Genomic DNA, 14,597 nt, shown 5'->3' with positions numbered 1-14,597 from the left:
CAACAGAGCAGAGGCTGTATGATAATGTACATCATGAATTAATACCAGTGGTGTTAAATATTAGTGCTATCCAACTGCCCAACTGGTGTCCGGATACTGAAAGGAAACCGTTTCTGTCATTGATTAAAATACTATTGGGCCAAGAAATAGGTCAAGAATTTGACGGGACAAGGGAACATAGCAGAAAGAGACAAGGCCTAATAGAGACCAACCTATCAGCCTTTGGTGTCGGGATGTCAACTGTAAACACCCTTGACTTAGTAAATTTGGATACTAAATTAAGAATGCTGACTGGGCTAGTGAAAGGGATATTGGAAAGGTTAAATGAAACTCAGAGGACAAGTTCGCAGGCTGATCAGAAAAGTTAAAGTACTAGAAGGATATGCTAAGGCGATAAACCAATTAATAATGAGACAAGAGAACATCAGCAGTAGGGGACAAAACAGAACTCATTGTGGTAGTTACAAAAATTGGATGGTAGAACAGTTAAGAGAAAATTTGGAACAAGTTAATAAAGGAGGCGTCCCATCATGGATAAGTAATGAACAATTGCAGAATTTAACGAACAGAGAATCTAATCCTAACCTGACGACTAAAGTGTGGTTTGATGAAGATTGCAAGGGAAGTAGTGAAAGTGCAATAGGAATGGTGCTGGGAATTCCTGTATTGTCGAAAAACACGATAGGGAAGCGAGTCTTCACCGTGGGCAATATAGGTGTCATCATAGATGGGGTATGGATAGAACAAGAAGCAACACAAGCCTATGCAATAGAAATGAATCAGAGATCAGAGATCAGGGATCAGAGTTATTTAGGTGCGAGGGAACAGACAAAACAATAATTTGTCCTTACCCGATATATCCGAATGAGCAAGCCCTTTGTGGATTTAAAGCATAGGGAAAGGTGAATTGCACTTTGGAAGCGAGAAGAACAATAGGTAGTACCACCCGAATAGGATACATGGGCAGAGGAGTGTACTGTGTGACCACCAAAGAAACAATATTTCAATATGGGCACCTAAGATGCCCAATTAATGGGGCCACCTTCTGTTTGCAACCGGAAGTACAAACTAGGATAGGGAAGATAGAGTTACTAGACATTCATAAAAGACAAGAAGTTGATGTGAATGTAACGGAAGAAATAAAAGGGAAACTTAAAAATTATGAGGAAAACTATTTGACAGAAATCAAGTTATTGCCTGAACATTTGACGAGAATAGAGGAGGAGTTAACTAAAACCTTTGCAACCTACCTAGAAGTTGAACAAAATACCGCAGGAATAGCTAAGGATATTGGCAATATTAAGGAGGGTAATTGGTGGGATGATATTTGGGGACGAATGTATAGATTCATCCATCGATAAGAATTGTTTCTCATGTTGCTGTAATCTTGATATTTTGTACTTTGATATACTTAACGTATGTTGTACTAATGCTCAAACGGTGGAAAATTGAAATGGAAGGAAGTTAGATATGGAATTGTGTGTGGGGAAAAGGGAGCAATTGATTAATGAAAATGTCTGGTCTATAAATAAATAGCCGTGAACCATGTAACTGTTGTAAACCATCCATGTACCATGCACGGTTTGGAGGGTGATGGTACTGCCTATTCAGAGAAGGTGTATATAAGTGATCCATTTGCGGTACCCTTCCAATGGGTCAAAGGGGCAACTGTAGCTGGAAAGGCTAAGCAGGCTGCAGCATTCATGGAGCATGATGGTAAAGGATGTCAACGTAGAAGCAGTGCGCAGAAATGGAATGTGCGCTATCAGCAAAAGGGGAAGGGGCAGTTGATTGCAGGGAACAGAAGGTACCCCCCCTTCCACTGGATGAATCAACACAAATGAGAAACTAACTTAATCACAAGGAACAATGAAACAGATGTAACCTGTTTTACACTTATCGCTAAGTAAACGGATGACCACGACTCACATGAGTATGTGATTAAGAACGTTCTCAATGCTGCGTGCAACTGTATAAAAGAAGGAACTTCGGAGACATCGACAGCGAAGACCTGCAGGAATAACCCTCGCAAAGTGGACCCTGAGTCAGGGACTTAGCGACAAGATCTACTGCCAAGCCAGAGACTGATCACCTCTCCTTGAATGGGTATCATTACATTCCAAACTGTGGAAGCTTTTAGAGTTATTTTGGTAAAGCGCTTTTGAGTAAATCTGTGTGATATAATAAAGTCGACTTAAAACGAACTACCAGTAGTAAGACTTGTTTATCTGTACATCAATTGTACTCAAAGACAGAGGCAACAGGGTGAAGGACCAAGGAGGTTAAGTAGCAAAAAGTTTCATGGTGCAAAGCCAAAGAGAGTAGTAAAGGGACAAATAAAGAAACAAATCATGTGTCCAGAGGAGGTATAAATGGCAGGATCCTGAAAGCTGCCATCAAGTCCGAAGTAAAGGAAGTAAGAAAGAAACGACAGAGAAAACCAAAAGGAAAAAAAAACATGTTTTTGGTGAATTATGTCTTTGAACCCATAGGTGCTTCTGTGCATCTACAACCTTCAGTATCTTTCCACAAGATGTGAAATCCAATTCTTTAACTGCTCTCCCAAAATGTATAACCAATCACTTTTCCACAATAATTGCGCTTGTCATCTGTCTGCACATTGCACTAATCTATGTCTCCCTGAAGTTCTTTCTTACTATATGCCAAATCTCCAGGTTTTGTTTCGTCAACAAGTTTAAAGATTATGCTCCCTCCACCCAAATCCAATCATGTAGATATATCAGGTGCAAAAGTAGACCCAACATTGACCTTGCAGTCCATCACTTTGGACCATTCGCCAATCCAAACAACATCCATTTACCCAACTCTTTGCTTCCACTCCATCAACCAACTTTCTATTCATGCGACATTATTTTCCTCTTAACCATACTTATTTTTTCTAAACAAGTCTCTTGAGAGACACTTTATTACATGCATTTTGAACATTATTGACTGCAATCCCTTTATGAATTCAGTCAACATTAAAAAAAAATTGTTAAATTTATCGAGTACAACTGGCCTTAAATAAATACCATTGACTGCCCTTCATTTACAATGGGTTTTTAAACGCTCAGCACTTTTAAGAAATAAGAATGAATTTTAAGAGTTTACCACAACTGAGAAACTAATTAACCTTTGGAAGTGCTGGTTACACTGACTGCTTTAGTCACATGCACTAATTTTAGTAGAAAATATCATGCACACAAAATACAAACAAAAATACTTTGCATGCATATATTTACGTAACATCTACCACCATTCAATAACCAAATAAAGCACTTATGATCTAAAAAGAAGTTTCCTTTTCGCAAATTATTTCACCAACAAATGCACAAAAAGGTTAAAGCACATAGGCATACTCTGCACAAATTTGAGTACTGAGATTACATGCCCAATGCCAGAAGAAATGCAATTAGCCACATTATTAGCCACATGTTGCTAATATATTGGACAACATGGGTCCCTAGCCATTCGAATTATCTTTATCTCTCTTCTTGGACAAAGTGTTATATTTGTTACACTTCAGTCCCAATGCATGAAATTGTATTTTTTCTGCATATAAACTGAGGAGCTGGAAAATGGAAAATTGAGGTGCTAGAGTGCCACCACTGGCCAGAGAGTGTAAATGCTCTCTGCAGCCAAGAGTGAAAGTCCTGAAGGCTGTGTTGCCTGTCCAGTGCCAGGGTTAAGGACATCTTTTCAGTGCTGGAGAGAAACTTGGAGTGGGAGGGGAAGCATCCAGTCGACATTATCTACATGGGTACCGACGACATAGGTAAGACTAAGGCTCTGCTAAGGGAGAATGAGCAGCTAGGGACTAAATTAAAAAAGCAGACCCACAAACCTAATAGACTCTGGATTACTACCTGAACCACAAGCAAATTGACATAGCATAATTAAGATCAGAGAATTGAATGCTTGGCTGAAAGATTGCTGTGGGAGAAATGGGTTTTGATTCATGGAACACTGGCACCAGGACTGGGGAAAGTCGGAGCTATACTGTTGAGATGGCTTTCACCTGAACTGCACTGGATCCAGTATACTGACCAAACGCATAACTAGGGCTGCACAGGGGGCTATAAGCTAAACACTGTGGAGGAGCATGGAGAGAGGCTTCAGGGGAGATTTGGAAAGTTAAGGAGAAAGGACAAGGCAATATTGCAGGATAGCGACACAGATAATGATAACCATTGTGACAGGAAGGGACAGAACATGGGAGTGCATACGCAAAAAAGGTCAAAATTCCAAAAAAGAACAAATTAAAGTCGCTTTATCTGAATGCATGCAGCATTCATAACAAGATGGATGAATTAATAGCAAATAAATGAGTATGATATAATGATCATTACAGAGACATGGTTGCAAAGCAACCACTAAAGGGACCTGAATATTCAAGGGTATTTGACAATTCACAAGGAAGAATGGAAGAGGAGGTGGGGTATCTGTTAATAAAGGATGAGATCAGGACAGTAGTGGGAAATGATCTTTGTATAAAGGATCAAAGTGTAGAAACTGTTTGGGTGGAGATAAGAAACAGCAAAGAAAAGAAGTCACTGGTGGGAGTGGTTTATAAGCCCCTTGACACTAGCTACACCGTAGGACAGAGTGTAAATCAAGAAATAATGGGGCTGGTAAGAAAGATACTGGCAATAACTGTGGGAGATTTTAATATAGATTAGACGAATCGAATTAGCAAAGATAACTTGGAGGATGAGTTCATTGTGTATGTCAGGACAGTTTGTTAGAATAATACATTCTGGAACCAACCAAGGGAACAGGCTATTTTAGAACCGGTAATGTGTAATGAGATAGGTTTAACTAATAAGTAAAGAATTCTCTAGGTAACAGTGATCATAACATGATAAAATTTAATATTCATTTTGAGGGTGAGACATTTTGGTCTGAAACTAGTGTCTTAAACTTAAATAAGGGCAATTACATGGGTATGAAGACAGAGTGGCTAAAGTAGAATGGAAAACTAGGTTAAAAAAGGGGGTAGAGAAGCAGTGGCAGACATTTGTTAAGAATTATGAAACATCTCCTAAAATATATATTCCATTGAAAAAGAAAGACTCTCCAAGAAGAATGTGCCAACCCTGGCTAGTTAAGGAAGTTAAGGGTGGTATTATATTGAAAACAAATTGTACAATGCTGTAAAAGATTAGTGGTGGCCAGACGGTTGGTAAAATTTTAGAAACCAGCAAAGAATAACTAAAAAAAAATGAAAGAGTGACAAATAGTAATATGAGAGAAAACTAGCAAGAAATATGAGAGACTAAAAGAAGAATTTACAATTGAAAAGGCGGTCGTGTTAGAAAGGCTATCTTTACTGAAAATAGATAAGGGACAAGAATCAGATGAGATGCATCTAAGGGTACTGACAGAAGTGAGGGGGAAATTGCAGAGGCACTAGTGATAACCTTCCAGTCTTCCTCAAACTCAGAGGTGGTGCCAGAGGACTGAAGAATGGCGAATGTTTCACCCTTGTTCAAAGAGGGGTGCAAGATAAATCTGGCAACTACAGATCAGTCAGTTTGACTTCAGCGGTAGGGAAATTTCTGGAAACTATAGTTCGGGGCAAAATCAATAGTCACTTACACAAGTGCAGAATAATTAAGAAAAGCCAGCATGGGTTCATTAGGGGGAAATCACATTTAACTAACTTGTAGTTTTTTTTGAGGAGGTAACAGAGAAGGTTGATAAGGGTGAAAATGCAGAAAATTTGGATTGATTTTAAAATGCCAGCCAGGACCAGCAGCTAGGGTGCCAAAGCATACACAGACAATCACAGCCTTACATGAAAGCTAAAAACTTGTACAAAGGGCTCAGCTGTAAATTTGCAATTAGGAAATGGGAGACATACACGGGCAGGGACACGGGATGACTAGATCAAGAAATGAGGAAGGCCATTTAACACCTTCTGATAGCCTCGAACCACATCCAGTCAGCCCCCGTTTACCTTTTGTATAGAACAAACATACATTCTTTGCTATCTTCAAAAGGACAATGCCCAGTCTCTGCACTGCAATTACTGTACAAGAACACAATTATCAGCCCATCGGGGGGTCACTGTGCTGTGGCCTTTGTCTAACTAATACCACTAAGTTGTAACTGATAGTAAAAAATATATAAACTGTGCTCATTTGAACCTCGGTGGAGAAGCGCCTGGATTGCCCAGCGTTTGCTCCCCGCATGTGTAATAAAGGAACCACTTGAATATTGCATCTGGACTCTGAGTGTTGAAATTTTGTACCAGAGTATTCCTCGGACCTTTCAAGGGCGATGCTGTTGATGTAGTGTCTATGGATTTTCAAAAGGCATTTGATGCAGTGCCACACAACAGGCTCGTGAGCAAAATTCTAGCTCATGGAATAAAAGGAAAAGTGGGCACTAGGATAAGAAATTGGCTGCGTGACAGGAAACAGGATAGTGATAAATGGTTGTTTTTCAGATTAGAGGAAGGTTTGTAGGGAAGTTCCCCAGGGATCAGTGTTCGGATGCTTGCTCTTCCTGATATATTTTCATGAGCTAGGCTTTGGTGACCAGGGCATGATCTCAAAATTTGCAGATGATACGAAGATTGGAAACATGCCAATTGTCATGAAGTTAGTCGTGAACTTTAAAAGGACACAGACATGTTGCTGGGTTGGGTAGACAAGTGGCAGATGAGGTTCAATGCAGAGAAGTGTCAGGTGATTCATTTTGGCAGTAAGAATATGGAGAGACAATATAAAATAAAGAGAGAAATTCTAAAGGAGGCGCAGGAACAGAGGGACCTCAATGTATATATACATAAGTCATTGAAGATGGCAGGGCATGTTGAGAGCAGTTAATAAAGCATATAGTATCTTAGGCTTTATTAATAGGGGCATTGAGTACAAGAGTAAGGAGGTCATGTTGAATTTGTATAAGACACTAGTTAGGCCTCATCTGGAGTATTATGTCCAGTTCTGGGCACCATACTTGAGGAAGGATGTGAAGGCATTAGAAACAGTACAGAGGAGATTCACAAGAATGATTCCGGGGATAAAGAACTGCAGCTACAAGGATATGTTGGAGAGGTTGGGACTGTTTTCCTTGGAGAAAAGAAGGCTGAGAGGAGACTTGTTAGAGGTATTCAAGATCCTGAGGGGCATGGACAGGGTAAATAGTGAGAAACTGTTCTCACTCAAGACAGCATCAAGAACGAGATGGCAAGGATTCAAAATAATTGGTAAAAGGGGTAATAGTGATGTGAAGAAAAAAATTTTCACCCAGAGGGTAGCTGGACTCTGGAATGAACTTCCAGTAAGGGTGGTGGAGGCAGGTTCGATCGAGGTATTCAAAAGGGAATGGGATTGCTATCTATAAAGAAAGAACATGCAAACTTATGTGGGTAAGGCAGGGAGTGGGACTAGATAGAATGCTCTCTCAGAGAGTCAGTGCAAACCTGATGGGCCAAATGGCCTCCTTGTGCCCTGTAAAGATTCTGTAAAAGCTTCTAAATATATGTTAAAAAAGACTAGCAAAAGTGAGTGTTGGTCCCTTGGAGTGTGAGGCTGGGGAACTAATAATAGGAAACAAGGAAATGGCAGAGAATTTGAATAAGTATTTTGTATCTGCCTTCACAGTAGAAGATACAAAAAAATCCCAAGAATAGTAGAAAAGCAGGGGGAAAAGAGAGGGAGGAACATCGGACTTAGGACTTCAAACAATTGCAATCACAAGAGAAAAAGTATCAGGAAAACCAATGGAACTAAAAGCTGACAAGTCACCTGGACCTAATGGCCTGCATTCTACTGTCTTAAAAGGAAGTGGCTGCAGAGATAGTGGATACATTGGTTGTAATCTTCCAAAATTCCCTAGATTCAGGAAAGGTCCCAGCAGACTGGAAAACCGCAAATGTAACATCACTATTCAAGGAAGAAGGGAGGAAGACAGCAGGAAACTATAGGCCAGTTAGCCTAACATCTATTACTGGGAAAATTCTAGACTCTAATAATAAGGATGTAGTAGCAGAACATTTAGAAAATCATAATACAATCAGGCAGAGTCAACATGGCTTTGTGACAGGGAAATCGTGTTTGACAATTTTATTAGAGCTCTTTGAGGATGTAACAAGCAGGGTGAATAAAGGGGAACCAGTAGATGTGGTGTATTTGGTTTTCCAAAAGGCATTCAATAAGGTGCCCATAAAAGGTTACTGCAGAAAATAAGAGCTCATGGTGTTGGAGGTAATATGTTAGCATGGCTAGAGGATTGGCTAACTAATAGGAAACAAAGTCACGATAAATAGGTCATTTTCAGGTTAACCAGTGGAGTACCGTAGGGATCAGTGCTGGGACCTCAACTATATACGATCTATATTAATAACTTGGTTGAAGGTTCTGATTGCATTGTAAGCCAAATTTGTTGGTGATATAAGGAAAGGTAGAAAAACAAGCTCGGAGGAGGTGACAAAGAGTCTGCAAAGGGATATAGATAGGTTAAGTGAGTGGGCAAATTTTTGCCTAACTGAGTGTAATGTGGGAAAAAGTAGGGTTGTCCACTTTGGTGGAAAGAATAGAAAAATAGAATATTATTTAAATGGAGAAAGACTACAGATTGCTGTAGTACAGAGGCTTCGTAACGAGTCACAAAAAGTTAGCATGCAGGCATAGCAAATTATTGGGAAGGCAATTAGAATGTTAGCCTTTATTGCAAGGGGGACGGAGTGCAAAGGCAGGGATGTCTTGTTACAACTCTACAGAGCATTGGTGAGACCGCACCTGGAGTACTGTATACAGTTTTGCTCTCCTTACTTAAGGAAGGGTATACTTGCATTGGAAGTAGTTCAGAAAAGGTTCACTGGGCTGATTCCTGGGATGAAGAGATTGTCTTATGAGGAAAGGTTGAGCCTATGCTCACTGGAGTTTAAAAGAATGAGAGGCAGTCTTATTGTAACACATAAGATTCTGAGGGAGCTCGACAGGGTAGATGGTGAGATGGGGGAATCTAGAATTAGGGGGCATGGTTTAAAAACAATGGGTCTCCCATTTAAGATGGAGGTGAGGAAGAATTTCTTTTCTCACAGGGTCAGTCTTTGGAATTCTCTTCCATAGAGAGCTGTGGCTCTCTACTGAATATATTCAAGGCTGAGTTAGATAGATTTTTGATTGACAAGGGAGTCAAGGATTATGGGGAGCAGGAGACTGGAGTTAAGGTCACAATCAGATCAGCCATGATCTTATTGAGCAGCGGAGCAAGCTTGATGGCCCGAATATCCTACTCCTGCTTCTACTTCTTATGAACTTATGATCTAAATATAAAAATATATTGGTATAGATAGATTTGGACATACATTTGCAGCACAGAAATGGATGAGTTAATCTACATATATTTTATTTATGAAAAAGTTATGAGCTGTGTGCCTTGAAGTATGGCACACAGCTCATATGCACATGTGTGTCATACTTTGGAAAAAGGATATCAGAAACAGCTAATAATTTACAAGATAAAAATTCCTGCATCAACATAAAATAGTTTACAACAGAAACGATAGCAAGAAAGATACAAGAGACGCCAATCTGATCTCTGATTGACCCAAAATATCACATAGCAGTAATTATCATCTCAGTGATCCAAGAAAGAATAGTAATTACACTGTGGTCTCAAGTTCACACTACTTTAACAACAGATGCACATTTAACATTGTTACATAGTATAATACTACTGACTTTATAAAACAGCATGTCCTCTCGCCTACCATAGATATTTTATGTGCTGCATTAATGACTATTCCAATAAGCTACAACCTAGTATGTGCTTTTTGCCCATTATTCTAACTAAATAATAGGGAAACCTGGGGATTGGAATAAAAGAATCCTTATTTTCTATCACATACTGTCATGATTCTACTCTTTGTAAAGTGAATTGAATTATATACCTTATCACACTGAGTCTCAGGTTCTAAACAACAGCTTAAGTGAGATAAATGAACAGTATAAAACAATGAATTATACACTGTTCATCTTTCTTGATGAACAAAACAACGATACCACTCACTTTCTCTCCAATGATAGACTTTAAAACGGAAGTCACTTCAGTCCCTGCTGAACTGTGAAACATGCTGCAGTTTCAAATTAAACTAGATTCTCTGCTGGCAAGAAACTGACCATTTTTTGTTTAAAGACAGCCCAAGCGTATCAATCAGCACTCTGGACAAGACAGTGAAACAAAGGCAATACAAACTGGATCTCTAATGGTGACATTAAATCAACAACCATTCATAGGATATCAATAGTTTGGATTAGATTTGTCATTTTCAGAAGGGCATGGAGACAACTTGCACTCTAACGGAGGTGACTAAAGTATCAAGTTGAACAAATTTTACAGAACATATCATCGAAGCATCAAATGAAGTTCCATGAAGTACAATGCATCTGAAGGAAACCTTTTGTATTCATCTATAAATTGTCTCCATCTTGCAAAAGGTAGCTATCCATGACTTACCTTAACCCTGTCTGATGTTTTCAGGCTTGCATGCTATTTCTAGTAATAAGAAATATAAATATAAAATTCAACAACAAAATTCCATTTTTGCTTTTTTAAAAGTGGCTTTGGACAGTTGTATCTCAGGACTATGGGCACAACAAAAATTATACTGAAGGTCTTGAACAGAGTGCATCAGGAGTGCAGTTTCAACATTCCAAGATTTTTAAAATGGGAGAATGGAACAGCGGTAACTTAGCAAGAGGTTGATGATATCAGTGAACAGGAGATTGAGAAGGGAAAGTTAGATGGTCAGGAAAATAAGTAGGCGAGGGCTTTACATGGCAGAGGGAGTTGTGGGAAAAGCTGTGCAGCATGCAGCACCTCGACTTTGAACATTATAAACTCTATGAATTAATTAGAAAATTTGTGTGTTTTCAGGGAATAGACAGACAAATTCCTTACTCAAAAATCTGAATGAAATAGCTTTATTGGCTCATACCAATGGTCTGAATGTAAATAATGTTTTTCCCAGGAACTGGTGTTTTTCTATGTGGGCTGATGTAAAACGCGTAGAAATCTTGCTTTGGTTCCGGGTGGCTGAGGATCCAGTCAGACTTCAAATGCAACTCAATGGGTTTGAAAAGGGTGGCATCTGGCCGAAATGCTTCTTCTAGGAGTCGTTTCTCCCTTGGATTGAATTTCTGATACAGTTCAATTACATCCTTATGATTAGATATCAGAGCTGTCCTCAGCATCTCTTCATTGTGTCTGATAGTCTCCATCTGAAAAACAAATAAAAGTGACCAGAAAGAAAATAAATTAAAACTCAGTATTAATTTCATTTAAATTGTTTGGTTCAGTTTCTTCTGGCTTCACCCAAACTTTCAACAACAGACAATACCACATTGAACTTCTTCACTGTTTCCAAAATCAAAACTGTTTTTTCATCCGCTCACCTAAATTTTCAATGTCCCTTTACAATTTCCTGCTCCCATCTGCAGTATTTACTGCGCTATTTAACTTGGTGTCATTAGCAATACTTGAAATACAGCTAGCTATTCCTTCATCTAAATCATTTATAAATAATGTGAAAAACAAGCCCCTAGGGGAACCACACCAGTCACATCTTGCCAACTGGAGTAAATCCCCATTATCCCAACTGTCTCCTACCTCTGAATCAGTTCCCTACCCAAATGGTTGTCTCAAATTCCATCCATTTCCATTTGTGCTAAGTCTCTCGTGTGAAACTTTTATTGGATACCTTCTGGGAAGTCTGTATAAATAACATCCATAGACATTCCCTTATTTACCACATTCATGACCTCCTCAAAAAAGTCAGCTTGGATCTGGTCCAACCAGATCTTTCGATCGATGTCTAAACTAGTTGTGTACAAGGTACACCAAGTCTGAACACCTTAAGCTTTGGAATTGAAGATGAGAGCAATATCAGGGTGGGAGGCAATATGTTTTTCTAGGAACAAGAGCATTAAAGGTTCAGCTGAGCTCACCAACAGCAGCAGGTATCATGGCAAATGGAGGACCAAAGGCTAGGCAGACGGGAGTTTCAAACTGCAGCTGGATGCCACATCCTTTCAATCCCCATCTCAGCTCTGATTTCACTGCCCTCTCTCTTTATAAATAGTCAGCATTGTCACACTGCACATTCAACCCTGCCTGCTCCCATCGCCTCACCAAGATAAGGTCATCTCTGGCCACATCCCTGTATCCCCCACCCCATGTGCAACTACTCCTTCTGAACTCCCTCCCCTTCCTAAGCTTTTCTTTCTTTCTTTGCAACATCACGCAACTTGGTGGCTACCTGAGCTCAACTGCCGTGGAAAATCTCATCCACGACTTTGTTAGCTCTAGACTTGATTCTTCTAATGCACGCCTGTCTGGCCTCACTAGTTCTATCCTCTGTTATCTTAAACCCATCCAAAACTCTGGTACCTATGTCCTGACGTATGTCAAATCCTATTCACCCATCACCCCATGCTCACTGACCCTACATTGGGACCTAGTCAAGTAATGCCTTGATTTTAAAATTCTTATCTTTGGTTTCCAGTCCTTCCGTGGCCTGGGCCCTCCCTAGTCTGTAATCTCCTTCATTCCCACAACCCTCAAGTATCCGTGCTCATCTAATTCTAGCTACCTGAACATCCCCGGTTTTAATTGCTCCACTATTTGTGGAGTATTTTGAGCTGTCCAGGCCTTAAGCTCCAGAATTCTACCCCTAAATCTTTCACCTCTCTTTCCTTTCTTAAGGCATTCCTTAAAACCTACCTCTTTTGCCCATTTGCCTTAATATTGCTTTATGTGGTTTAGGTTCATGGTTTACTTTATAACACTGCTATGAAGCACCTTGAGATGTTTTAAGATGCTATATAACTACAAGTTGTTGTTACTGAGATTACTGGGAGCTGCTGCTTTTGGACGGGAGCGGAGGGTTTTCCACTACTGACAGTCAAGTAACTCCAAGTGATAGGAACTGAGGAAGAGGACCTATACATCACAATGTAGCCTTTTGCTATCTCATTATTGTTACCTTACCTAAATGTTCAAACCAAACTGTAACATTTCTACCTTTACCATCTAAGTTTGCAAACAATTCAATAACTATGATGCATAAACAATGAGAGTTTTTTGAAAGTATGAAACCATTATTATAGAAAACTGAAAGTGGCCAGCATGCCAATTAAGTCTAATACAAGAGTCAATGTATTATGTATCTGGATGCAGATAACTGAAATATTTCTCTTTCAAATTCTGATCAATCTACTACACGTCTACTATTTTCTGTTTTCATTTCAGTCTTCCAGCAGTCGCCTTGTTTAAAATCTTTTTCCAAGAAAGCAAATCCAAAATTTCAAGTCATTGAAAATATTGATGTTTAGCTGTCTCTTATAATTACCGCTGTTGTAACAGAGGTGGATGAAACACAAGATCATCCAACAAATGCTAATAGTTTAGGGCAATATCCTATGATACAAAAGCAAAAAACTGCAGATACGGGAAACCTGAAATTACAGAAAATGCTGGAAATACTTGGCAGCGTTTCTTTTTAGGTCTCAATTATTTTTTTTCTCTCCACAGGTGCTGCCTGACCTGCTGCTCAGTATTTTCTGTTTTCATCCCAAGACACTATCCTGTAACTGCATTGCCACTTTTATTTATTTACTCAAAAAAGCAGGAAATATCACATGACGAAGGAGTGGGTATAACTCGAGCTCTGGATTTTCTTCACCGAGAATAAAAATTAAATAATAATGTTGAGGTACAACATGAACCACGAAAAAAATGTGCCAAGAACCACTATTTTTCACCTGCACCACGCTCTTGGTCCCTGGCCAGCCAACTTTAAAAAGCCGGTGACTATCCAGTTAGTGATCGCTACTCTTCAACAGATATCAAACCAGGGGATGTTTGCAAAACCCCATCTTGAAACCACCCAAACCCTTGCTCCGGCTCCTCCCCTTTACCCCCCCATGAAAACATAGCGCATCATGGCAACCGCCTTTCACCCGAGCTATATCCTCCAACCAATAAACTACCCCTTACTTACACGCTCACCTCCGTGAACGATCAATACGCAGTATTTACTGAAATTAAACCATCACCTTGTCTATGAGTTGATGGGCGAAGGGAGCAAGGAGAGATTATTTTAATTGACGGGTAAAAAAAACCCACCCAGGACACCCAACACAGCGCCACCACTCGGCGCCTCGCGCCGACTTCTTCGGGCTTCCTCAGTCAGTAACCGCCAATGCGCGCGCGGCACGGGGAGGGGCGGGACCAAATGGGTGGGGTGGGGGGTGGGTGGGAGTCTGAGGGGCGGGGTTTGACGGGCAGGGTTTGGGGGGGGGGGGGGGGTGCTGATATTCGGGGCGGGGCCTAGTAGTCGGAGGCGGGGCCTCGTGGTCGGAGGCGGGGCTTGATGCACGGTGCGAATCCTGGTAGGCGGGGCCGGGGCCTATAGTTTGGGGCGGGGCATGATGGTCGGGGGCGGAGCCTGAGAGAGGCTCGAGGCTCCAAGCGAGACCGGAGCGCACAAGATGGAGGCTGGTGATATCTGTAATGAGAACTTGTGGTTTATTTCGATCCAGTTACTGTAGCTAGGTAGAGAACACCAAAGATTTTAATCCGTA

At 40.3% G+C, this 14,597-nt stretch overlaps 1 protein-coding gene across 2 annotated transcripts in view; it reads right to left on the bottom strand.

Moving 5' to 3' along the window:
* The window catches only part of amz2 (archaelysin family metallopeptidase 2), a 111,051-nt gene extending 96,817 nt beyond the window's left edge, over positions 1-14,234 (bottom strand). Inside the window, exons 1-2 of one of the 2 annotated variants that reach the window (XM_078571083.1) lie at positions 14,149-14,234; positions 10,952-11,234 (exon numbers count right to left, since the gene is read on the bottom strand). In XM_078571083.1, the coding sequence (XP_078427209.1) occupies positions 10,952-11,234 (283 nt within the window). In that variant the 5' untranslated portion in view covers positions 14,149-14,234. The other variant, XM_078571082.1, reaches the window with a different exon arrangement.
* Between the last annotated feature and the right edge of the window lie 363 nt (positions 14,235-14,597).

Source organism: Cetorhinus maximus, chromosome 24 (genome assembly GCF_964194155.1).
Source record: "Cetorhinus maximus chromosome 24, sCetMax3.hap1.1, whole genome shotgun sequence".
In the NCBI taxonomy this organism is placed as follows: Eukaryota; Metazoa; Chordata; class Chondrichthyes; order Lamniformes; family Cetorhinidae; genus Cetorhinus; species Cetorhinus maximus.
This window is presented reverse-complemented; position numbering and strand designations above follow the sequence as displayed.